Below are 25,100 nucleotides of genomic sequence, written 5' to 3'. Positions count from 1 at the left end.
ATCCCATCACCCTGATCCCCTGTCACTCTGATCCCCATCACCCTGATCCCCCTCACCCTGGTCCCCGTCACCATGGTCCCCATTACCATGGTCCGCATTAACCTGGTCCCCATCACCCTGGTCCCTGTCACCATGGTCCCCATCACCATGGTCCCCATCACCCTGGTCCCCAACATCACAGTCCCCATCATCATGGTCCCTGTCACTCTGGTCCCCGTCACAACGGTCCCTTCACTCTGATCCCCATCACCCTGATCCCCCTCACCCTGGTCCCCGTCACCATGGTCCCCATTACCATGGTCCGCATTAACCTGGTCCCCATCACCCTGGTCCCTGTCACCATGGTCCCCATCACCATGGTCCCCATCACCCTGGTCCCCAACATCACAGTCCCCATCATCATGGTCCCTGTCACTCTGGTCCCCGTCACCACGGTCCCTGTCACCACGGTCCCTGTCACCACGGTCCCTGTCACCATGATCCCTGTCACCATGATCCCCGTCACCATGATCCCCATCACCACAGTCCCTGTTACCATGGTGTCGATGTATCCTCTGTTTGGAATGGGTTTTTGAAAGAGGGAATTGGTGAGCAGTGGGTGGATTGGAATAGGGAATGGGACATGGGAAGATTATGGAAAAAGGAATTGGGGCAAAGGGAATGTTATGAAAATAGGGAATGGGGGGTAATGGGAGGCGATTGAAATAGGGAAAGAGGGGCAAGGAGACACGATTGAAGCCATGCTCATCTGTAGGAATGTTTGAGGATCAGTGACTTGTGTATCGTGGGGTTTGGTGTCATCGTGAAACTTTTCATTGTACAAGGGTGTACGGGTCAGTGATGAAGACGGGCCCAAAACTGTCTCAGCAGGAGGGTGGTGTTCTGAGCACTCAGGTCAGTGTGCAGTCTCAGACCCTACCCTGGGGGTGCGTTGAAGTTCAGTGCTGGCAGTCGGTTTGTGGGGGGGTCGGGTTCCAGGCTGTTGGTTTTAGAGTTGGGGACAGTGATATTGTGCTCTAGGTCTTTGTGTGGATCAGGGATCAGCGTTTTACCAGGGTGAGGGAAGAGTGTTTGGTGGTAGCTGGGTTTGGGGTGCTTTGTTTGATGACCATAGTCTCTGTTTGCTGGATCACAGTCTGTTTCATAAATCAGCAGTAGGCCCATTATGATCACTTGCCACCTACTTTTGACATCATCTAAAACTACTGAATACTCACTCTGTTTAAACTAATGGACAGAGGTAAACTGCAGATTTATCAAGCTCTTTAGATTTGAGGATATGCTATATCTGTCTTTATTCAGACTGTTTGACTCTGGCTAACTGATTTCATTTCCTGCAGATACCAGAATTACAAAAAAGCACTGTCCATATCCAGGAACCAGAACGTGTGGAAAGAATTATCTCCGCCCTCTGTGATGGGGGAGCCTCCAAACTTCAGGTGGGTCTGTAATGAGGCCAGATCATAGCTATCCTCAGCTGGATTTACCATGATTGAAAGCAGAAAAGGGCCTTTAAGAATGAGGCGTCTCCTGTTTATGACAGCGATTAGGAATTCGCTTTTTCTCTAAGCCTGTGGAATTCGCTTTCCCAGAGAGTGATGGAGTTGGTGTCATTAAACATTTTAAAACTGTGTTAAATTGACTACCTGTCCATCAAGAATTGAAGTGTAGGAGTGAACAGGAAAGTAGAGACAATTTTTCATTCCTCTGGGACTTTTCCAGAACTTGAGAGTTCTTAGAAGATTACTCCCAATGCATCCAAAATCTCTGCAGCTGCTTCCGTTAAATATTCTTGGATGCACCCCATCAGGTCCATGGGCCTTTAGCCTCATTATTGAACTTAAATTCTACCAGCTGCCATTTGAACACATGTCCCCATCACATTAAAGCTGGGCCTGTGGATTACTAGCCCAGTGGCAGTACCAGGACACTACCATCTCCCCTTAAGGGGCTGAAGGGTCTGTTTCATTGTGCACAGTCAACATGCTATTTTTCCGTGTTTAAGGAATGCTGGAGTTGAGCAACCATGTGGTCTACTCCATTAATGAGCTACTGTTTCTGTTCCAGGTTATTACAGATTTTGATATGACTTTAACTCGACTTGCCAAGAACAGCAAAAAAAGGATAACCTGTTACAGTAAGTATTGCCTTTTCTACTGCGGGGATCATTTAGAAAATGTCACTTTGCAACTGGATCGATGAGCTCCTAGAGTGGAGAGAATGTTTCATGGGGACAGGTAGAGGAAGCTTTACTTTCTGTTTAAATGAGCACCTATCCCTGTCCATGTTCTGGGAGTTCTTGGATGGTGACAATGTAGAGGAAGCTTCACATTTGTATGTAATCCCATGCTGCCCCTGTCCTGGGAGTATTTTGAAGGGGACAATATCAAGGGGGCTTTGAATTCAGTTTAAAATGGTACAGGAAGCTTTACTTTCAGTTTAAAAGAGAAGCGAGAACTTTACTCTCTATCTATCCTGTGTTGTACAGTACATTCAGTATGCTCAGAGCACATCAAGAGTGCGAGATAGCTCGAGTGAGTGTGTAGTATGGGGAACTTGGAGCAGCGTGGTAGTTTGGTTCAGAGGGGAAGGGCCTATGCCTAAAACATCGATTCTCCTGCTCTTTGGATGCTGCCTGACTTGCTGAGTTTTTCCAGTGCCACACTTTTTGACACTAAATTAGAAAACAGACCCAAAAAGGTAATAACCCGTGATTACTACCTGAGCCATGAACTAATTGGCTCAGGGTGAACAAAGTTAAGGGGTAAACATTTGGCTCAAAGATTAGTGTGGGGAAAAATGATTCAAATTCATGGGACATTGGTCCCAGTACTGGGGAAGGAGTGAACTGATCCGATGGGGGGGGGCTCCACCTGAATGATGCTGAGACCAGAGCTCTGGCCAATCACATTACCAGGAGTGTGGATAGGACTTTAAAGTAAACAGTGGTGGTGGTGTGGGGGGGTGGGGGGTGGGGATGGGTTCTGTTGCGTGAAATATTATGGAAAAAGTTAAAAGAGAGGAAGTGATGAAGGGCTTTTGCTCGAAATGTTGATTTTCCTGCTCCTCAGATGCTGCCTGACCTGCTGTGCTTTTGCTTTTCCAGCACCACTCTAACCTAGACTCTGGTTTCCAGCATCTGCAGTCCTTGTTTTTACCTAAAAGAGAGGAAGGTTCAGCAGAGCTTAAAGTTTCTGGAACAAGTGTCCAAGGACACACATAAATTAGGATAGATAAAGCCTGTAAGAAAGGCACTATTAAAGTAGTCATGAGGGACTTCAATATACAGTTGGACTTGCAACATCAGGTTGGTAGTGGATCTCAAGAAAAGGAATTTGTGGAATGTATCCAAGATGGATCCAAGATGGATTTGGTGATGCGTAATGAGAAAGTCTTGATTTAGAAGCTTTAAGTGAAGGATTCCCTCGGAGGCAGTGACCATAACGTAAGAACTAGGAGCAGGAGCAAGCCATCTGGCCCTTTGAATCTGCTGATCTTTTTGTGGCTTCAGCTCCACTTAATTCCTTTACTGTTCAAAAAGTTATCTATCTTAGCTTTAAGAACATTCAATGAGGAAGCCTCAACTATTTCACTGGTCAGGAAATTCCACAGATTCTCAACCCTCTGGGTGAAGAAGTTCCTTCTCAATTCAGTCCTAAATCTGCTCCCCCTAACTTAGAGGCTATGCCCTCTTGTCCTAGTTTCACCCGCCAGTGGAAACATCTTCATAACTTATCGATTCCCTTCATAATTTTATATGTTTCTATAAGATTCCCCTTCGTTCTGAATTCCAATGAATATAATCCCAGTCTATTCTGTTTCTTCTCATAAACTATAACTCCCTCAAGTCTAGAATCATCCTGGTGAACCTCCTCTGCACCCCTTCTCATGCCAGAACGTCCTTTTTCAAGTAAGAAGACTAAAACTACATGCAGTACTCCAGATGTAGTCTTACCAGCACCTTGTACAGCTGCAACATAACCTTCCTGCTTTTAAAGTCAATCCCTTTAGCAATGAATTACAAAATTGTATGTGCCTTCCTAATTACCTGTTATACCTGCAGACCAACCTTCAGTGATTCATGCACAAGGACACTCAAGTCCCTCTGCACAGCATATAGATGTCTTGCTACTTCTTCCTTGATAATAGATTCAAGCATTTTCAATTCACATTGCAGTTTGAGAGGGTAAAGCTGGAATCGAATGTAGCAGTATTACAATTGAGTAAAGGTAGCTGCAAAGACATGAAGGAGGAGCTGACCGGAGGCGATTGAAAGGGGAGTCTAGCAGGGAAGATTGTGGAGCAGCAATGGCAGGAGTTTCTGAGGGTAATTTGGGAGACACAGCAGAGATTCATCCCAATGAAGAAGATACGTATGAAGGGGAGGATGAAGCAACCACAGCTGACAAGGGAAATCAGGGACAGCATAAAAGAGAAAGCAAATGTGGTGAAGATTAGTGGGAAGCCAGATGAAATATGAAAGTAAGCTAGCTATTAATTGAAAAGAAAATTGCTAGAGTTTTTTTAAGTATATGAAAGGTAAGAGAGAGGCAAGAGTGGATATTGGAGCACTGGAAAATGAGGCTGGAGAAGCAGTAATAGTGAACAAAGGAATGGTGGAGGAACTGAATAGGTAATTTGCATCAATTTTCACAGTGGAAGACACTAGCAGCTTACCAGAACTTAAAGAGAGTTGGTGACAGAGGTGAATCACAGGAAACAGAGGGTAGCATGGAAGGATACTGTTTGGAATAGAAGGTTATGTTGAATGGTGTTCCATAAGGAACAGTGCTGGGACCTCTGCTGTTGATTTGGAGGAAAATGTGGCTAGTCTAATTAGTAAGTTTCCTGATGAAGGGCTTTTGCCCGAAACATCAATTTTCCTGCCCCTCGGATGCTGCCTGACCTGCTGTGCTTTTCTAGCATCACTCTGATCTCAACTCTGGTTTACAGCATCTGCAGTCCTCACTTTTTGCCTAATTAGTAAGTTTGTAGACAATAAAAAGATTGGTGGATTTGTGGATCGTGAGCAGGATTGTCAGAGGACACAGCAGGATATAGATCAGTTGGAGGCATGGGCAGATGAAGTTTAGTCCAGATAAATGTGAAGTGATACATTTTGGAAGGTCAAGTACAGGTGGAAATTGTGCAGTGAATGGCAGAACCCTTAGGAGTATTGATATGCAGAGAGATCTGGGTGTGCAGGTCCACAGATCACTGCAGCGCAGGTAGATAAGGTAGTAATAAAAATCTATGGCAAGCTTGCCTTCATTGGAAGGGACATTGACTATAAGGATAGACAGGTTATGCCGCAGCCTTACGGAAGTTCAGTTAGGCCACACTTGGAATATTGCATACAGTTCTGGTCACCACAATACCAGAAGGATGTGGATGCTTTGGAGAGGGTACAGAAAAGGTTTACCAGGATGTTGCCTGTTATGGAGAATTTTAGTAATGAAGAAAGATGGATAGACTGGGTTTGTTTTCACTGAAAAGCAGGAGGTTGAAGGGTGACCTGATAGTCATTTATAAGATTGTGAATGGCATGGATAGAGTAGAAAGTGTGAGGCTTTTTCCTAGAGTGGAGGGATCAATTACTGGGGGACACAGGTGCAGAGGGAAGGGAGAGTTTAAATGAGATGTGTGAGGCAGGTTTTTCACACAAAGGGTGGTGAGTGCCTGGAACGCGCTGCCAGAGGAGGTGGTGGAAGCAGACACAACAGCAGCATTCAAGAAGCACCTGGACAAATACAGGAATAGGAAAGGGAATGGAGGGATATGGATGCTGTAAGTGAAGACAGTTTTAATATGGAAGGGCAAAATGTGTCGGCACAGGTTTGGAGGGCTGAAGGGCCTGTTCCTATGCTGTACTGTTCTTAGTTCTTATTCTGTAAGATCTGAAGGTGGATAAATCACGTGGACTAGAGGTTCTGGAGGAGATAGCTAAGGAGATTGTAGAGGAATTGGTGGTGATCTTTCAGGAATGACTGGAGTCAGGAAACTGGCTAACGTAACACCCTGTTTAAGAAGGGCAGGAGACAGGAGACTGTAAGCCAATTAGCCTAATCTTGGTTGGCAAGATTTTAGAGTCCATGATTAAGGATGAGATTATGGAGTCCTGAGAAGCATATGGTAAAATAGAACTGAGTCAGGGGGAGAATTAGAATTCTTTGAGGAAGTAATGAATAAGTTAGACAAAAGGGAGCAAGTAGACATGATCTGTTTGGATTTCCAGAAGGCTTTGGACAAGGTACCCACAGACCAGGCTACTAAAGAACATAATAGTATTAGGGGCAAAATCCTGGCATGGATCAAGGGTTGGCTGACTGGTGGAAGGCACAGAGTGGGGATAAAGGGGTCTTTTTCAGGATTGCTGCTGGTGACGAGTGGAGTTCTTCAGGGGCTAGTGTTGGGAACCACAACTATTCACATTATACATTAACAATCAAGACGAAGGCACTGAGAGCATTGCTGCTAAGTTTTCGCCCAACAAAAAAATGAGGTACAGGTTGTGTTGAGGAAGTAGGGAGTGCAGAAAGACATGGACAGGCTAGGAGAGTGGACAAAGAAGGGGTAAATGGAAAACAAGGTGGGAAATTGTTAGATTATGCACTTTGGTAGGAAGAATAGAGGCATAGACTATTTTCTAAACTGGGAAAGCTTTTTGAAATCTGAAGCACAAAGGGACTTGGGAGTCTTAGCTCATGATACTTTTAAGGTTAACATGCAGGTTCAGTTGACAGGTAGGATGGCAAATGTAATGTTTAAATTCCTCTCAAGGGGGCTAGAATACAAGAGCAGAAATATACTGCTGAGGCTATATAAAGCTCTGGTCAGATCACATTTGGAATATTGTGGGCAGGTTTGGGCCCCGAATCTAAGGATGGATGTGCTGAAGGGGAGAGGATCCAGAGGAGGTTTACAAGAATGATTCTGGGACAAAGGGCTTTTTATATGAGGAGCGGCTAAGGACTCTGGGTCTGTACTTCGTAGAGTTTAAAGGACGAGGTGGGGTCTGTTTAAAACTTACAGAACACTGAGAGGCCATGGACAGAGTGGACATGGAGAACATGTTTCCATTAGCAGGAGAGATTAGGATCTGAAGGCACAGCCTCAGAGTGAAAGGACAATCCTTTAGCATGGAGATGAGGAGGAATGTCTTCAGCCAGAGCATAGTGAATCTGTGGAGCTCATTGTCACAAAGGTGGATGGAGACAAAATCATTAAAAGTATCTCAGACAGAGGTAGATTCTTGCTTGGTAAGGGAATCAAGGGTTACAGGGAAAAGGCTTCAGAAAGGTATCAGCCATGATTAAATGGCGGAGCAGACTCGATGGGCTGAATGGCCTAATTCTGCTTCTATATCATATCTGTATAGTACATGGCCTGAGTATGTTTGACAGGGACAGTGTAGAGGAAGCTTTAATTTCTATTTAAAAGTGTAGAGGCACTTACTCTATATCTAATCCCATGCTGTGCCTGACCTGGAAGTGTTTGATGGGTTCAATGTAGAGGAAGCTTTATTTCATATCTAACCCTGTGCTGTCCCTGTTGTGGGAATGTTTCATGGGGCTTTGCTTTCTATGTATAAGAGTAGTTACCTGTACTGTGTATCTAATCCTGTGTAAACCTTATCCTGGGAGTGTTTGATAGGACAGGGTGGAGGGAGTTTTACTTCCATTTTATGTGTGTGAACGGAGCTTTGCTTTCAGTTCAGAAGAGTAAAGGGGGCTTTACTCTAGATCTAACCTGTGCTGTTCCTGTTCAGTCAGTTTTTGATGAGGGCAGTGTAAATGCAGCTTTAATTTCCATTTAAATAATTAGAGGGAGCTTTACTCTATCTACCCCTGTACTTTCCCTGTCCTGGGAGTTTCTGATGGGACAATGTAAAGTCAGGTTTACTTTCCATTTGAAAGAATAGAGCCAGTTTAATCTGTATCTATCCCCATGCTGTCTCTGTCTTGTGATTGTTTTATGGGGACATGTAGAGAGAGCTTTAATCTGTATTAAACCTGTGCTGTCTCTGTCTTGTGAGCGTTTGATGGGGACAGTGTTGAGAGAGCTTTACTCTGAAGCCTGTGTGTCCCTGGCCTGGGTATGTTTGATGGGGACAGTGTTGAGAGAGCTTTACTTACAGTTTAAAAATGTAGAGGCACCTTTACTTTCAGTTTAAAGTACCGTTTAAAATAGTAGAGAAAGCTGCACTCTGTGTCTAACCCCATTCTGTACATGTCCTGGGATTGTTTAACAGGGACAGTGTAGAGGAAATATCTAGCACTGTGTTGTCCCTGTACTGGGAGTGTTTGATGGGGAGAATACAGTGAGAACTTTAATTTCAGTGAGCACGCAAATTTCTAGAAATTTCAGGAAATTTGCAAAAGGAAGATTATAAATGAACTGAATTTTAAATTGGAGTTTGATCTGCATTAATACTACTTATGTACTACTTTGGATTTCCACAGGTATTATTCAAGACAGCACATTAATTAGTGATGAATGCAAGATAAAGGTAATTGGTGCCTACATTTTACAGATATAAATAAGCTGTAGCTTAGTTCACATTTGTAAACACGGAGCAATGATCTGCAGAAGAAAATGGCTGGCAGTGACATGAACATGCAGAATGCATCTTTCTACATTATACATTTCCACAGTCGCAAGAGGCAGGAGTGATGGTCCATAATATGCTCCCCATTTGCTCTCACATTATTTCCCTCACTCTCCAGATCTTATTTCCCAGGTAAATATCTCTTTGACTGTTAGATATCTCTGTTTGAGAATTGGTTTAGCTCAGTTGACTGATGGTTGCTTTGTGAAGTAGTGTAATGGCAACTGTGTGGGTTCAATTCCCACATTGGCTGAGGTCAAAATGAAGGACTTTCCTTCTCAAACCTCTCCCCTTACCTGAGCTGTGGCAGTTCTCAGGTTAAATTACAACCAGTCATCTCTCACTAATGATATAGCAGCCCTATGGTCTAGTAAGACTGTGGAACTTGATGTGATCTCTGTTTATTGTGGATCAGCCTGTGTTTTGAGTCACAATGAACATAGACGTAGAACAGTACAGCACAGGAACAGACCCTTCGGCCCACCATGTCTGTGCCAATCATGATACCATTCCAAACTAATCCCTTCTGCCTGCACATGGTGTGTCCCCCTCTATTTGTTCAAATGCCTCTTAAACATTGCTTCTATCACCTCTCCAGCAGCATATTTCTGACACCTACCACCCTCTGTGTAAATAAATGCCTCACATATCTCCTTCAAACCTTGCCCCTCTCACCTTAAGCCTATGCCCCCTAGTATTTGACATTTCCTCTCTGTAAAAACGCACCAAGTATCCACCCTATCCATGCCTCTCAGAATTTTAATCTCTCGTCACAGATGAACGAACTTTTCAACTTCTATTATCCCATTGAGATTGACCACTCACGCAGCATCGAAGAGAAGTTTCCCCTGATGATCGAGTGGTGAGTCACAGTCCTTAGATTTTATTGTTGCTGTCTCCATTCCTGACATCCAGCCACACGGAGTGGGGGACCTGGAAAGATGCTGAGGTTTCACTCCTCCCTGCTTGGGGCTGGGAGGGGAGTGGATGTTGATGTGTGTCTGTGTGTCCATGAGCTCAGCTGAAACAGATGGACCACAGGTTTCTGGCCTCTTCTGGCTGTTCTTTTAGTTACTTTGAGTAATCCAGACTCAGTTGTGTCTGGACTGTCTTATTCCCCTTTTCTAGATTGGTGTGGATTTTGTACAGCTCGAATTTCATTAAACTTGCAGAACATTTGTGATGTTCTTTTTCAATCATATTGTCACAAAAATACAAACCCATGGTTCAGGGGTAGACCATTCAGCCCCTTGAGCCTACCCCACCATTCAATAAGATTATGGCTAACCTGATTGTAACCTCAAATCCACATTCCTTCCTCCCCCTGAGAACCTATCTCTCTTTGCCTTGAAAACATTTGAGGGCCTTCTAGCAATTTTTCAGAGAGTTCCAAAGACTCACAAGAGAAAAGGTTAGGTCTAATCTTGGTTTTAAACGGGTGGCCCTTAATTTTTAAACAGTGACCCCGACTTTGAGGTTCCCCCAGAACAGGAATTATCCTGGGCGCATCCATCTTTTCAAGATCTCTCAGAATTATAGGTTTCAATAAAATCACCTCTTATTCTTCGAGCCTTTAGGAATAAAAGCCTATCCTAATTTAGATAGCTTTATCTTCAAGTCAATTCTGGATATTTGAATTTGAAAGTAATGTACGCCCCCTCTAGCTGCCCTTGAGAAAGTGGGGGTGAGCTGCCTTCTTGAACCGCTGCAGTACACCCACAATGCTCTTAGGTAAGGAATACCAGGAGCTTGACCCAGTAACACTGAAGGAACAGTGATATATTTCCAAGTTAGGATGGTGAGTGGCCTGGAAAGGAGCTTGCAGGGGGTGGTGTTCCCATGTATCTGCTGCCCTTGTCCTTCTGGATGAAAGTAGTTGTGGGTTTGGAAGGTGCTGACTGAGGAGCCTTGGTGAATTTCTGCAGTGCATCTTGTAGATGGTACACACTGCTGCTACTGAGTGCCAGTGGTGAGTGCTAACCAAGTGGATAGTATCAAGCCTCAAGTCTTAATTCAGGTGTAGATTAATTGGAAGTGACTGGGCTCTGACCCTGAACTCTTTGTTCTTTCGGCAGGTGGACAAAAGTCCATGAGCTCCTTGTGGAGCAGAAGATTGAAAAGAGCAAACTGGCCAAAACTGTGAAGGAATCAGGTGCTGAGCTGAGGTAGGAGTGATCCGTTGTGTATTTTAACTCCCAGCTGGGGCTTGATGCGCAGTGCTGGTACAGTGAGTCAAACAACTGTCACTGCAGACACTTGGAACAGAGAATTTGTGTTGACAATCACAATGCAGGGCTGAGGGAAGCCCACACTTTCAGAGATACTGTACTTTGGTTAAAACAATAAATTGAGGTTGAGGCCCCATCTGCCCCGGGGGAGTGAACATAAAGATCTGCTATTCCGACTGAGTTGTGTCCCTCAACCAGTGTCACCAAATGTCAAATAATCTCGCCATTATCACATTGTTGTTTGTGGGAGCTTGCTGTGCAGAAATGCAATGTTCCCCACATTCCAACACTGACTACATTTCAAAAAGTACTTCACTGATGATGAGTAACATTCAAAAGCTGTGAAGGTGCTATATAAATACAACTTAGTCAGTTTTCTTTCAGCTATGTCATCCCAAGTGAACCCAGGTCTCTGTTCAGCAATCATTCATGCATCCGATGTGTGTTTTTCTGTCACAGGGATGGATTCAGGATTTTCTTCGGTGAACTTCACAAACACGGTGTTCCTGTCTTGATATTTTCAGCTGGTGTAGGTGATGTACTGGAGGAAATCATTCGGCAGATTGAAGTCTATCACCAAAACGTCACGGTGGTGTCAAACTTCATGGACTTTGATGAGAATGTGAGTGAGCGACTGATTAAGTATATCAGGCTAGCGACTTCTCAGGAGGGGCAGAGCTCTGGGAGGTCCAGGTTATGGGGCTGGTTTGGGGGTGGGCTGTGTTTGAGCTTTAGGACTTGCTACTGGGGAGATTCAGAATGAGCTTAATTGACAGAGTTATTGAATTCTATAAATGGCTGCAGTCAGATTAGGGAAGGTTCAGGATTAACTACCATTGTGAAAGGAGCAGAAAAATTAATGATTGCAGGAAACTACTATCAATGGAGGTAGGGGCACTTTGAAGACCTGAGGGATAAAACCCATTGTAAAGCCGAATAGTGAACGTTAGACTTTAAACACCAGCGTGCTAACTGGTTATACCATTCTCCTTATAGTGCAGCTGGTTCTGTAAGTTTGGATGCCTTTATTGGTTTTGGTATTTAACCAAAAAACTTTACTCACCAGACTAGGAAACAGTCTACGTGTAAAAATGTAAAGTGCGTTAATTGGATGCATTGTGGCATATTGGCTGTTTCATTTCTCTTTCATTAGTTACTACATTCAAGAATCTTGCAAATATTGCTGTGAAACACTTCAGGACATTGGGGTTGTGAAAGGTGCTATATTATCACAAATGTTCCTCTGTTCAAGAAGGGAAATAGGGATAATCCAGAAAACTAGACCGGTGAGTCTCACATCCATGGTTGGGAAGCTGTTGGAGAGAGTTTTTGGGGATAGGATTTACACGCATTTGGAAAAGCATGGTCTAATTAGGGAGTCACGTGGCTTTGTGCAGGGGTCATGTCTTACTAAATTGATTGAATTTTTTGAGGAGGTGACAAAGGTGATCGATGAGGGTAGAGCGGTGGATGTTGTCGACATGGATTTTAATAAGGCTTTCGATAAGGTCTCTCCTGGTAGACTCATCCAGAAGATTAAGATACACGAGATCTATAGTGACTTGGCCACAGGGATTCAGAATTGACGTGCCCAAAGAAAACAGAGGGTCATGGTGGAAGGGTATTTTTCAGGCTAGAGGTCTGTGACTGGTGGTGTTCTGCAGGGATCTGTACTGGGACCTCTGCTATTTGTGATATATAGAAATGACTTGAATGAAAATGTTGATGGGTGAGTTAGTAATTTTGCAGAAGAACAGTAGAGTTGTGGATAGTGTAGAAGGTTATCAAAGGATACAGTGGGATACAGTTGTGCAGGTCAGATATGGGCAGAGAAATGGGAGTTTAATCCAGGTAAGTGTGAGGTGCTGGAGATTAAATGTTAGGAAAGGTATACAGTTAATGGCAGGATCTGGAACAGCATTGATGTACAGAGGAATCTTGGGGTTCATGTCCATGGTTTCCAGGTAGATAGGGTGGTAAAGAAGGTGAATGACATGCTTGCCTTTATTGATCAGGGAACTGAGTACAAGGAATGGGAAGTCATGTTGCAGCTTTATAAGAAGAAGGGCTTATGCCCGAAACGTCGATTCTCCTGTTCCCTGGATGCTGCCTGACCTGCTGCGCTTTTCCAGCAACACATTTTCAGCTCTGATCTCCAGCATCTGCAGACCTCACTTTCTCCTGCAGCTTTATAAAACCTGGGTCAGGCCGCTCTTAGAGTATTGCATTCAATTTTGGTTGCCACAGTAAAGGAGAAGGGAGAGGCTAGAAAAACTCAGGTTGCTAACTCTGGAGTGGCAGAGGCTGAGGGGAGACTTCATAGATGTCTATAAAATCATGAGATGCATAGATGGTTGATGGTCAGAATCTTTTTTCCCAGAGTTGAAACGTCTAATAATAGGGGGCATACATTTAAGGTGAGAGGGGGAAGTTCAAAGGAGATGTGAGGGGCTAGTGTTTTACGCAGAGAATGGCAGGAGTTGGAACACACTGCCAGAGGTGATGGTGGAAACAGATACAATGGGGGCGTTTAAGAGACTTTTAGATAAACAAATGAATATGCAAGGAATGGAGGGATATGAACTGAGGACAGGTAGAAGGGATTAGTTGAATTTGGCATCACATTCAGCACAACATTGTGGGCCGAAGGGCCCGTTCCTGTGCTGTACTGTTCTATGTAAGTGTTAGTAACTAGAACGACTTTAGATTCAGGGTCAGTGGTGCATCATGTTAAAAGTTTGCTGTGCATGTATTTTTTTATTCTCAGGGGATTCTAAAAGGATTTAAAGGTGAAATAATCCATGTTTACAACAAGCGTGAGGGGGCCCTGCGCAACACCAAACACTTTCAGCAGCTGAGAAGCTGCAGCAACGTCATTCTCCTGGGAGATTCACTGGGGGATCTCAACATGGCAGACGGAGTCCAAAACCAGGAGAATATCCTGAAAATTGGATTCCTGAACGATAAGGTGAGGGAAGGACTGCAATAGCTCAATGCACTTCCTTGGTTTTGTCCCACGAAAGTGATCAGTACAGGCACCAGGTTAGGAACTGGAAATGGTCATTCAATTCCTCTGTAGCATTTAATGCCATGTTAATCAAACAGTCTCATATCCCCATCAGCAAGCAGCACTCTGTCACTCTCAGGTTTTACATTATTCATTGAGCTAACACTGTTTCCTTTATGTGGCAGTGAGCTCGACACATCTCCTCTTTGCAATGTTTTCTCATTTTTCCCTTGAATAGCCTGAATGATTCACCTTATGGCTGCCTCCTTTTTAACCTTTCCAGCTAGTGGAAAAAGTTGCTAATTTTCTGTCTGAGAAACCTAAGTCAATTCAAAGTCTGTTTTTCTGAACTATTCTGAGATAGCCATGGGTGCTGAGCGTTGTCCAAGAGGCATTCCTCATGACAGTGTATATTTAACTAAGGAGTACAATGCAGCTCAATGTGAGGTGATGCACTTTGGGAAGAATAACAGGAAGGCAGAGTATTGGGCCAATGGAAAGATTCTTAGTAGTGTGGATGTGCAGAGAGATCTTGGAGTCCATGTACATAGATCCCTGAAAGTTGCCACCCAGGTTGATAGTGCTGTTAAGGCATACGGTGTGTTAGGTTTTATTGGTAGAGGGATTGAGCTGCAATATCATGCTGCAACTGTACAAAACGCTAGTGCGGCCTCACTTGGAATATTGTGTACAGTTCTGGTCGCAATATTTCAGGAAGGATGTGGAAGCATTAGAAAAGGTGCAGAGGAGATTTACCAGGATGTTATACCTGGTCTGGAGGGAAGGTCTTATGAGGAAAGGCTGAGAGACTTGGGTCTGATCTCACTGGAAAGAAGAAGGCTAAGGGGGGATTTGATAGAGACATACAAGATGATCAGAGGATTAGATAGTGTAGACACTGAAAGTCTTTTTCCTAGAATGATGACGTCAGCTTGTACAAGGGGGCATAGCTACAAATTGAGTGGTGATAGATTTAAGACAGATGTCAGAGGCAGGTTCTTTACTCAGAGAGTGGTAAGGGCATGGAATGCCCTGCCTGTTAATGTAGTTAACCCAGCCACATTAGGGAGATTTAAACAGTCCTTGGATAAGCACATGGATGATGATGGGATAATGTAGGGGGAAGAGCTGAGAATAGTTCATAGGTCAGTGCAACATTGAGGGCCGAAGGGCCTGTTCTATGTTCTATGAAGGCAATGACCAATCTTGTTCTCACTCAGAATGACATGCAGTCACATTTGGAACATGGGCTGATTTATCACCTGAAGCCCCATTGTCTGTACATCCAACTTAAAGGTTGCTAGTTCTGCTGTGACTTGAATCCCTCAATTCAGTTTGGAACAGAATATTTCTAATCTGCATGCCATTAGGAGCATTAGGTAGTGTGTTTATCCAGAGGAGTCAGTTTGTTGTAGATTCGATTTGAAAACTTCTCCATTCACTACAGCCTTCCGATCTCAGTACACTGTCTTTCCCCTGCAGGTTGATCAGCTCCTGAACAAATACCTGGCTTTGTACGACATTGTTCTCGTGAATGATGAAACATTGGATGTAGCGAATGGAATCTTGAAACACGTTCTCAATCCCAATCATTTGTTAAATTGCTGTCGGGACAGTTAGTCTGCAAATGTCAGAATTACCTCTATGTTTCAACACTGGGCCAGGTTTGGAAGGCTGTCAGCAAGTTTGTTTAATGAGGTTTGTGATGCACAAAAAGGGCAGGTACCGTACAACTGGACTTAATGTGTTCATAGTATGTTAAAAATGAGGTGGGGAGCCCTTTGTATCAAAATCAGCCAAAAGAGTGTTGATTTTATTTAGTATACTGTTCCTTTGTAGATAAACTGTGTTCTTAAAACATTTACTTGCATGACTGAAGAAATCTTAATTTCCCTGCCCTAGTCAAACATTTGCCACTCTGTTTTTAAATAAAAATTACATTTTAAAACGTATGTGTGGTTATTGATTGGTGAGGGGATGGTTATATTTGGTTATTGGAGAATAGGGACAGATTTGGTGAATGCTGATAATCTGTAAAGAATTATTTTGGTTTCTGCAATTTTAATCCCTTCTGAAAAACTAACCCCTAAAATAATTTATTGGGTTATGGCTGTTGGCAGATCCCAAGACCCTCACTTTTGATTATATCACACACATGCTAACCATAAGGAGGATAGGGTAGTTCCTCCATTAGTGGTCCTGACATGAGCTCATTAGTAAAGACTATCAGTATTTCTCAAGGAGAGATATGTTGCCATTTTTACCTGCTTCGTGTCTGCATGTACCTTCAGTCCCACAACAAACTGCTTGATTACTAATTGCCCTCTGAAGTTATCATATCAAAATACCCTACCTCAACATTCTCAGAATAAGTGCCAGTAACAGCCATAACCCTGAGAATATAGCACCCAAGTCAAAAATGACGACAAACGTTTAGAAGTTTTTATACAAGAAATCCATTTAGTTATCAAATGGTGTGGAAATTTTCCACTTCCTTTTACATAAAGGCTTCCATTTGAGATCAGGGACCACAGCTTCACTTGAGAGACACTTTTCATAAAATCCACTCAATGCAAAAATAAAAACATACAAAAAAAAAGATGAGAAATATCCTGAATAGGAATCCTAGAGCTTAATAAAAACTGAAGTCAAGGATGGGTATAAGTCCAGGCATAGCCTCAAGCAACTATCCCCATCCTTTAAACACAGTGGGTGGAAGCCACTGAACTCAGTCAGGACAGGATTGAGGGAACAAGAGACCTCAAGCAAGGTTGTGTGTGTCCTGGACAGAAACAGTTCTCTCAAAGCATTAAAGGCACCTCCTTATGTGGCTCATTCCCTGAATTTGAGCAGTTTTGTGTTCACTGCTGTGAAAACTTGAGAGAGTCACGATTGACCTTAGTATCTGGGGAAGGGGAGAGGGAAGGGTACTTTCCCAAAATCACTGTTTCTACACAGTACTAAGAACTCTGCTTCTACAGCAGGTTGTGGATGTTTGTTGGACCTTTCCAAATAAGAATCTGAGATTTACAGTGAGCTGCCAGGTCAGTTTTTGGCCATTTTACCTTGAACTCAATCCTGAGTACCTGACACATAAGTGCACACCCACACAACCTAGAGTTATTAATTCAGGCATTATCATTGATTAGTGTCCCCAGGCCTCATGTAGAAAGCAGGACAATCAATTCTCACACCACTAATCCTGAGCCAATTATATGGAGGGGACAACCTTACAAGAAGAAAGTCAAAATAAGCAACAGAAAAGAGAGACAAGGTAAAAAAAATTGCAAATGGGACCATGAAGCCAAATTAGTAAACAGAACAAAAAGTTGAAAACCTTTTCCAATGTTATGTTTACAGGGTGCCTGCTTTGGGATGTAATGGAAAGTTTTTTTTTAAACATGTAAAATATTCATAGCTCATCTTTCATAATCCGTTCATTGTCCTCATCAGTCTTCAATTTGAGCTCATCTGGAGTGATCTTCCCATCTTTGTTGCGGTCCTGATTTCCAAACATGTCCTCGATTAGTTTTTCAGGATCATCGATTGGCGAGAGACGACCTGTACCTTGATCAACCTGTGCCTTGATGTAACGAGAAAACTGCAAAAAAAAGCATAAGCTTGAATTAAAACCCAAGACAAAGTCTTCTCACGTACTGAACAGAATGGCCTTCTGGGCTGTTCGCATTTGGCCCATGGTCTCTGTGCTGGCTTGCTATCAGCCAAGTGAATCTCCATGACACTCCCTCAACCAACTGCACACAGAACTCCAGGGTTTGCACCCTTTACCAGTATTAATAAAACTCAGGATGCTATGTCATAGAGCTGTACAGCATGGAAACAGAACTTTCAGTTCAACTCATCCATGCCGACCAAATATCCTGTATTAATCTATGTCCCATTTGCCAGCACTTGGCCCATATCCCCCTCAACCCTTTCTATTCATATATCCATCCAGATGCCTCTTAAATGCTGTAATTGTACCAGCCTCCACCACTTCCTCTGGCAGCTCATTCCATACACGCACCACCCTCTGCGTGAAAACGTTGCCCCTTAGGTCCCTTTTAAACTTTTCCTCCCTCACCTTAAACATATGTCCTCTAGTTTTGGACTCCCCGTCCTGGGGAAAAGCCCTTGGCTATTCACCCTATCCATGTCCCTCTTGATTTTATAAACTTCTACAAGGTCATCCCTCAGCTGATTTGTTAACTGCGCTCTCATCCTGTTATAGCAATGTAATAGAATGTAATGGACCCCACTGGAGATTGGAGACTGACCTAATCTAGGCTCTTTAGAATACTGAATTGGTAAGATCAGGTAACTGTTAGCAGTCTAATCCACTAGACAATGCACGTGGAATCTGAGGATAGCTAGAGTTTTTAACATTTTCATGTGCAGCATGAGATGTGCAGCAAGTTTACAGAGCAGTCAGTTAATTGTGTTAATTAATTCAGAAAGTAGTCAGACATCACCTCTGTGCTTGCTCAGCTTCAGTGACCCCCATTCCAACAATGCATCAGTTTTAAAATTCTCATCCTGGTTTACAAGTTGACCCTCACTATCTTTGAACTCACCTGCAGTGCCGTGGCCATTTAATGAATTTCAACTCTTGTTTCTCTCCAATTTCTTTCACCCTGCAACATTGAAGAAGATCCGACTGCACTGTGCGTGGATTGGGCTGGATATGCTTAGTCGCATTCTGTATGGACAGCTTTGATGTGGCCACCTGGCAATGGTCTAGTGATATTAACAATAACAACAGGCTAGGAGTCCAGAGACCTAGGTAATGCTCTGGGGAGTTGGCTTCAAATTCCACCATGGTAGATAGTGAAGTTGGAATTTAATAAAACATCTGTAATTAAGAGTTACGAAAATCCCATCTGATTCACTCATGACATGAGTGCTGACTCCAGACCCACAGCAATGTGGTTGACTCTGAACTGCCCTCTGGACAATTAGGGATGGGCAGTAAATCCTGTCTTAGGCAGAGACACTCGCATACATGAACATATGTATAAAACAAAAGGTCCCACTGCTGGAGAGTGCGAGCACGTTACCTCTTCAAGTAGGATCTCTCCGTCCTGGTTACTATCAAGCTCCTCATGGAGGTTAGCTGGAGGTTTATCAGTCCAGACAAACAGATAACCCTCTGGGACCCCTGGCTTCGAGTCCAGCAGTTCAACATCAAACAGCAGCACTGCACTGCCAGGCACATCTCCAGCTGGGGGTCAATATGGGGGTAGGGGTGAAGAAACACATCTTTTAAAAATCACTTTAATATCAGCACCAGGATAGACAGATATCACAAACTACAAACCCAGAGAGTGAGGGACATTGGTGTAGCATCACATATTCAATAAACCAGGACATTGGCTGGGGTGGGGGGGGTCAGGGGAGTTGAAACAGAAGGAGCTGGATCGGATAATTCTGCTGGTTAAAGCTATTATGGAATCAAGAGGAGTCAATGGAGTTAAGGTGGAGATCAGCAAGGATCTAACCACGTGGCAAAATCACCTCGACGGGTTGCTTGGCCTCTTTCTGTTCTTTACATTGAGCAGGTCGCGAGGGTGAAGGGAAGTCTTGACATGGCCAAGCATTATAACATTTGAAATCGTGTGTGACAAGGGCTCAAGGGAAAGTAGCAATTTGGAATCATCTCATTAATGCATTGACCAATGCAGCGTTGCAGAGGGAATGGCCTAGTGGTATTATTGCTGGACTGTTAATCCGGAAACCCAGGTAAAGTTCAGGGGACCCATGTTTGAATCCTGCCATGGCAGATGGTGGAATTTGAATTCAATAAAAGTCTGGAATAAATAGTCTAATGATGACTATGAAAGCATTGTCAGGGTCAAAAAAAACCCATCTGGTTCACTAATGTCCTTTAGGGAAGGAAAATGCCACCCTCACCTGGTCTGGCCTTCATGTGACTCCATACCCACAGCAATGTAGTTGACTCTCAACAGCCCTCTGGGCAATACGGGATGGGCAATAAATGCTGGGCCTAGCTAGTGATGCTCACATCCTGTGAATGAATTTTAAAAATCCCGGCAAACAGCAGGAAAAAGTAAGGGCTGGACAATTGCAACAGCAAGCAGGGGAATTACAGTGAGGAAGAATATGAAGAACAGTATTCACTCAAGACATGGATATCACGGACTCGGTTTGTATTTATTACTCATCCCTAGTTGCCCCAAACTCTGTGAGAAGCATTTGGCATAAGGTTAGATACAAACATATTGGTCATTGAAGCTTTCTAGGCTGGGATGGGCAAGGAGTCAGGTGTCAGAGCACCAAAGTTGGTTTTCTTTCGCCAAAGGATATTGGTGTTTATAATTAGTGCAACATCAACAGGTAGTGTTCAGATAGGAACATTTTATTCAAATTGAATTGGTTGGTCTAAACCCACAATGCTGCCTATATAATCTGACAGCAATGACACTTTCCTACCCCAACCAGACTGAACACAGAAACAGTTTAAGTAAGTCTCACAATAATGAAGAATACACTGTTCATCCTCCCTCACCTCCCATCTCTCCATGACCAAGATGTGGTGGTATTGTCAAAATCCGTTTCTCTCCAATACACATGTCAAACAAGCCTTGACTCAATCCTTCAATCGTTTTCGAAGAACCCAGGATAAAAGTTGGAGGAGCGTCAAACTCACGGCTAAAGGACAACAGAGCAAAACAAAACAAACAGAAAGAGGAATTGTTAGTCAGTCAAAACCCCAGCAAATCCTCATTTATAAGGAACTATCAACCCTGACCCTGCCCACCCGTTACCGTGCTGTTATGCCCTAACCCAGGGGCACTTGATCATAATATTCAAGTACAGTTTTGTCAGTTGTTTCCTTTTCTATTGTTAACCCTGATATTTGCCAAGGAAGCCAGTGTGTTTACTGGGATACTCTCCTCACCCTGTGTGTGAATGTGAGCGTAGGCAGACAGTGAGGGAGCCATAGGCAGTTTGGCCCCCCACGCTAGGTCCCATCCTCCTCCAAAATACACAATCTCCCATTTTCCTGCAGATTATATGTAACAGGTAGCTACTCATCCTGATTTGGAAATATAGTACCGTTCTTTCCCTATCACTGGTCAAAATCCGGAATTTCCTCCCTCAGAGCATTGTGGGTCTACCTACAGCACATGAACGGCAGTGGATCAAGAAGGCAACTCACCCCCACCTTCTCAAGGGCAGCTAGGGATGGGCAATAAATGCTTGGCCCAGTCAGTGTTGCTCACATCCCACAAGTGAATAAAAAAAAATGGATGAGTGCCCTGTCCAATTCTTATCATTCTAAACTCAGTGAATGTGTCGCCTACAATCTGGCTTCTGGCTCTGTTCGAGTACAGAGGGATCATTCCAGAGCCAATGCATCAGGATTTGCATTTGTTAATTTGGAAGGTCGTCAGATATTTTTCCTTTCAGTTGGGAAGAGGCAAGAAACATTTATATTTATATGTTTATATAGCACTTTCAAACCTTTGCAAGGCACTTGACAATAAATGAAATTATTTTTAGGTGTAGAAATAAAGATGGCAAATAACTCACACACAACAAGATCCAATAAGCTGGCCGTTTTGATGATACTGAAGGGATAGTTGCTGACTAGACTCTTCCAAATAGTCTCTGTGCTCTCTCAAATGTGAGATTATCATTATGTGGGACAAATGAGGCATCAGTATAACCTCCTATCCAAAAGACAACACCTCTGACAGTGTAACACTTCTTACTGCATTCAGGTGGCAACCTATATTCGGTGCCTGGGGTGTTGAATCCAGCACCTCTGGCTCAGCCCTCCCACTGTGGTCAAATACTCACGTGAGGATCTGATTTCCACAGACTGCGGCAAGAATATGCATCCTCTGTACTCTTTAGGGTTCTACCTTAGATTAGCACAAGTGGCCCCTGGATTGGAATGTTCATCTCTATCTCAATAACACGAGGGACAGTGAGACCTAGTTTGGTAAAAAGCTGAATAACGTACGAGGTGTAGAGTTGGGTACCGTCCACGAGGGAAGCATTGTAGTGATAAGTCACGTAGTCATTGATCTGTGATGTCCTGTTACAGGCATCTGGCTTGAAGTAAGGTTGGATTTGCACTCTGTCCTTTGGATTGTGAAAATCGATGATGTGAACATCGAAGACCAGCACAGCGGAAGGCGGAATCTTATTGGCTGCAGATAAAAATCCAGTCAAGCCATGTTGGCTCAAGAGCATTGTACATACAGGAGCAACAATTGTATCCAGATATAGCACTGAGACAGGAAGGATTTGAGGAAGGAAGGTGCTGGGGAGGGGTGTGAGGTGGAGCTGGGAGATATTCCAAAGCACTTTGCAGTCAGACAAGTCCTTTCTACAAGTGTAGTCGCTGTTGTAATGCAAGAAAGCAGCAGCCAATTTGTACACAGCAAGCTTCCACAGATAACAATAAGATAAATAGAAACATAGCTAATGAGGTAGGCCATTCAGCCCATCAAGCCTGCCTTGCCATTCAATATGATCATGGTTTTTTCATCCAACTCAAAACTCTGTTCTCACTTTCTCCCCATACTCTTTGATCTCTTCAGCCCCAAGAACTGTATCTAACTCCTTCTTGAGAACAAACCATATTTTGGCCTCAACTGCTTTCTGTAGCAGAGAATTCCACAGGCTCCTCACTCCCTGGATGAAGACATTTTTTTCTTTATCTCAGTCCTAAACGGCCTACCCCATACTCTCACTCTGTGGCCCCCTGGTTCAGGACTCCGTAGTCATCAGGAACAGCCTTCCTGCATTTACCCTGTCGATGCCTGTTAGACATTGATAGGTTTCTGTAAGATTCCCTTCCAAACCCATACCCTCCCACATTAATATTGTTCTAAACTCCACTGAATATGGTCCAAACTGATCCAGTCTCTCTGCATGCATCAGTCCTGCTATGCCAGGAATCAGTCTGGTGATTCGATGATCTACTATAGTGATCTTGAGATAACTATTGCCAGGATGATCTCTTCCTCCCTTTGAAATACCACTGTGTAACTCTTCCATCACCAAAGATATACAACAACTCCTGGGATGCCTATTGAGGGGAGCACCACTCACTGAGCTGCATGAACCAAATATTGTTGGGATTGAGCTCAGAGTTAACATTGGGAGTCACTCTTCCTGTGAAAGTCAGTTGGCTTCTCAATTTTTGGAACTAAACATGCAAATGAGATTTATGGTCAGTCCTTCAAGCATCTACCCCAGGGTGAGGCCAAGGGAGCTCTCTTTTTCAACTACTTGCTCAACACACCTAGCAGAAACTAAGATGGAAATGGACACCTTTCCATTATATTTGGCTCAGTAACTCACATTGTCAGTAGACTCAGTCACTGAGATTTTGTCAGCCCCTTTACTCAACAATCTTCTATCAGATAGGACTACATTATGGGGAACAAGTATATAAACTAGGTATATCCTTACTGGAAGAGGGGTTCAGAGGTGATTTGAATGCTGTTTTAGGCTTCAAAAAGGGACTAGATAATGTAGAGTGACAAATGATTTGATGTTGCCTAGAACAGTAAAGCCAGGGAATCCATTTGTAAGATCTATATCTACAAGATCACTGCAACAACTCACTGAGATTCCTTCAACAGCACCTTCTCTCGGACTGATGGCACATCATCCCCTGCAAGTTCCCCTCCAAACCATTTACCATCCTGACTTGGAAATATATCACCGTTCCTTCAGTGTTGCTAGATCAGAACCCTGGAATTCCCTCCCTAAGGGCATTGAGAGTGCATCTCCACCAAGGAGACTGCAGAAATTCAAAAAGCCACCACCTTCTCAATGACAGCAAAGGATGAGCCCAGCCAGCAGAACCTACATCCCATGAGTGAATTTGTAAAAAAAGGAAAAAGTTAGATGTTAACCTTGATGAAAAAAAAATTCAGATTGGATATATTCAAGTTATGAAGGACAGTCACTTGGGAAACAGTTGAAGGAGATAATATTTTATTCCCTGTACAGCAAATTTTGATGTAAGTGTCACTGTTTAGGATGAATTATCGGAGTCTGACAAGATTCCACCTGGGAGCCTGTCAGTAAGGTTAGATCACATGGGATCTGAGGGAGCGAGCCAATTGGATACAGAATTGGCCTGAAGGTAGGAGACACAAGGCGATGGTAGAGTGTTGTTTTTCTGAATTGGAGGCCTGTGTGTGACTGAAGTATTGGAGCTGAATTCACAGCCTTTTCTCATTTATATGAATTATTTGGATGTGATTACAGGAAGTCTGGTTAGTAAGTTGCAGATGACACTAAAATTGGTGATGTAGTGGACAGCAAAGATGCTTATCTCAGAGGGACCTTGATCAGATGGGACAACGGACTGAGAAGCAGTAGGTGGAGTTTAATTTAGGTACGTGTGAGATGTTGCATTTTGGTAAGGCAAATCAGGGCAAGACTTGTACAGTAAATGATAGGGCTTATTGCTGAACAAAGAGACCTTGAGGTGCAGGTTCATAGTTCCTTGAAAGTAGAGTTGCAGGTAGACAGGATAGTAAAGGAGGCATTTGGGATGCTTTCCTTCATAGGTCAAAACATTTGAGCATGGAGCTGCATGTCATATTGTGGCACCTGAGGCCACCTTTGGAATATTGCATACCATTCTAGATGCCCTTCTATCGGAAGGATGTTGTAAAACTTGAGGGTGTGCAGAAAAGATTTACAAGCATGTTGCCAGCACTGGAGGATTTGGATTATAGGGAGAGGCTGAATAGGCTGAAGTATTTTCCCGGAGCATTGCAGGTTGAGGGGTGATCTTATAAAGGTTTATAAAGGTCATAGGGGCATGGATAGGGTGAATAGCCAAGGTGTTTTAAGATGAAAGGGGAAAGATTTAAAAAGGACCCGAGGGATAACTTTTTCATCCAGAGGGTGGTGTGTGTATGGAATGAGCTGCCAGAGGAAGTGGTGGAGGCTGGTACAATAATGGCATTTAAAAGGCATTTGGATGGGTATCTGAATAGGAAGGGGTTAAAGAGAGATAGGCCAAATACTGGCAAATGGGACTTATCAGATTGGGATATCTGATTGGCGTGGACAAGTTAGACTGAATTATCTGTTTCTGTGCTGTATGACTCTATGACTGTACAGGATATGACATACAGTGAGGGGATTGTGCTCAGCTGGAACGGATAGTGGCGAGTGGAGCAGGGGATGTGGGAGGGGGTGGTCTCCCATTCTCAGATCACTCCATCACTAGGACTTTCCTCCTCTTCTGCCCTGG

General features: G+C 43.5%; 2 protein-coding genes across 6 annotated transcripts in view; one reads left to right on the top strand and one right to left on the bottom strand.

Moving 5' to 3' along the window:
• Positions 1–825: 825 nt before the first annotated feature.
• Positions 826–15,791, top strand: LOC122539719 (cytosolic 5'-nucleotidase 3-like). 2 transcript variants are annotated; one of them, XM_043674736.1, is made up of 9 exons: positions 826–894; positions 1,341–1,439; positions 2,068–2,137; positions 8,463–8,509; positions 9,385–9,470; positions 10,684–10,773; positions 11,296–11,458; positions 13,604–13,804; positions 15,326–15,791. In XM_043674736.1, exons 1-9 carry the CDS (start codon positions 841–843, stop codon positions 15,461–15,463), a joined length of 948 nt encoding a protein of 315 aa, XP_043530671.1. In that variant the 5' UTR covers positions 826–840; the 3' UTR covers positions 15,464–15,791. The 2 variants fall into 2 exon arrangements, with proteins under 2 accessions (XP_043530671.1, XP_043530672.1); XM_043674737.1 differs by lacking the exon at positions 826–894 and adding an exon at positions 1,153–1,240.
• A 492-nt stretch (positions 15,792–16,283) lies between these two features.
• Positions 16,284–25,100, bottom strand: part of LOC122539717 (peptidyl-prolyl cis-trans isomerase FKBP10-like) — a 39,301-nt gene continuing 30,484 nt past the window's right edge. For 3 of the 4 annotated variants that reach the window (XM_043674733.1, XM_043674734.1, XM_043674732.1), the window contains exons 8-11: positions 21,834–22,023; positions 20,370–20,512; positions 18,901–19,064; positions 16,284–17,444 (exon numbers count right to left, since the gene is read on the bottom strand). In XM_043674733.1, coding sequence (XP_043530668.1) covers positions 17,256–17,444; positions 18,901–19,064; positions 20,370–20,512; positions 21,834–22,023 — 686 coding nt within the window. In that variant the 3' untranslated portion in view covers positions 16,284–17,255. Of the gene's footprint in view, positions 17,445–18,900; positions 19,103–20,369; positions 20,513–21,833; positions 22,024–25,100 lie in introns of all 4 variants that reach the window. The other variant, XM_043674735.1, reaches the window with a different exon arrangement.

The sequence above is a fragment of the Chiloscyllium plagiosum genome, chromosome 33 (genome assembly GCF_004010195.1).
Source record: "Chiloscyllium plagiosum isolate BGI_BamShark_2017 chromosome 33, ASM401019v2, whole genome shotgun sequence".
NCBI classification, from domain to species: domain Eukaryota; kingdom Metazoa; phylum Chordata; class Chondrichthyes; order Orectolobiformes; family Hemiscylliidae; genus Chiloscyllium; species Chiloscyllium plagiosum.
Note: the sequence above shows the minus strand (reverse complement) of the source record. Positions and strands in the feature narration are given on the sequence as shown.

Coding starts and splice junctions, on each gene's coding strand:
- LOC122539719 (XM_043674736.1), top strand. CDS start 841: ATGAAGACGGGCCCAAAACTGTCTCAGCAGGAGGGTGGTGTTCTGAGC. Junction 8,510..9,384: donor GTGATGAATGCAAGATAAAG/GTAATTGGTGCC, acceptor CTCTCGTCACAG/ATGAACGAACTTTTCAACTT. Junction 13,805..15,325: donor TTGGATTCCTGAACGATAAG/GTGAGGGAAGGA, acceptor TTTCCCCTGCAG/GTTGATCAGCTCCTGAACAA.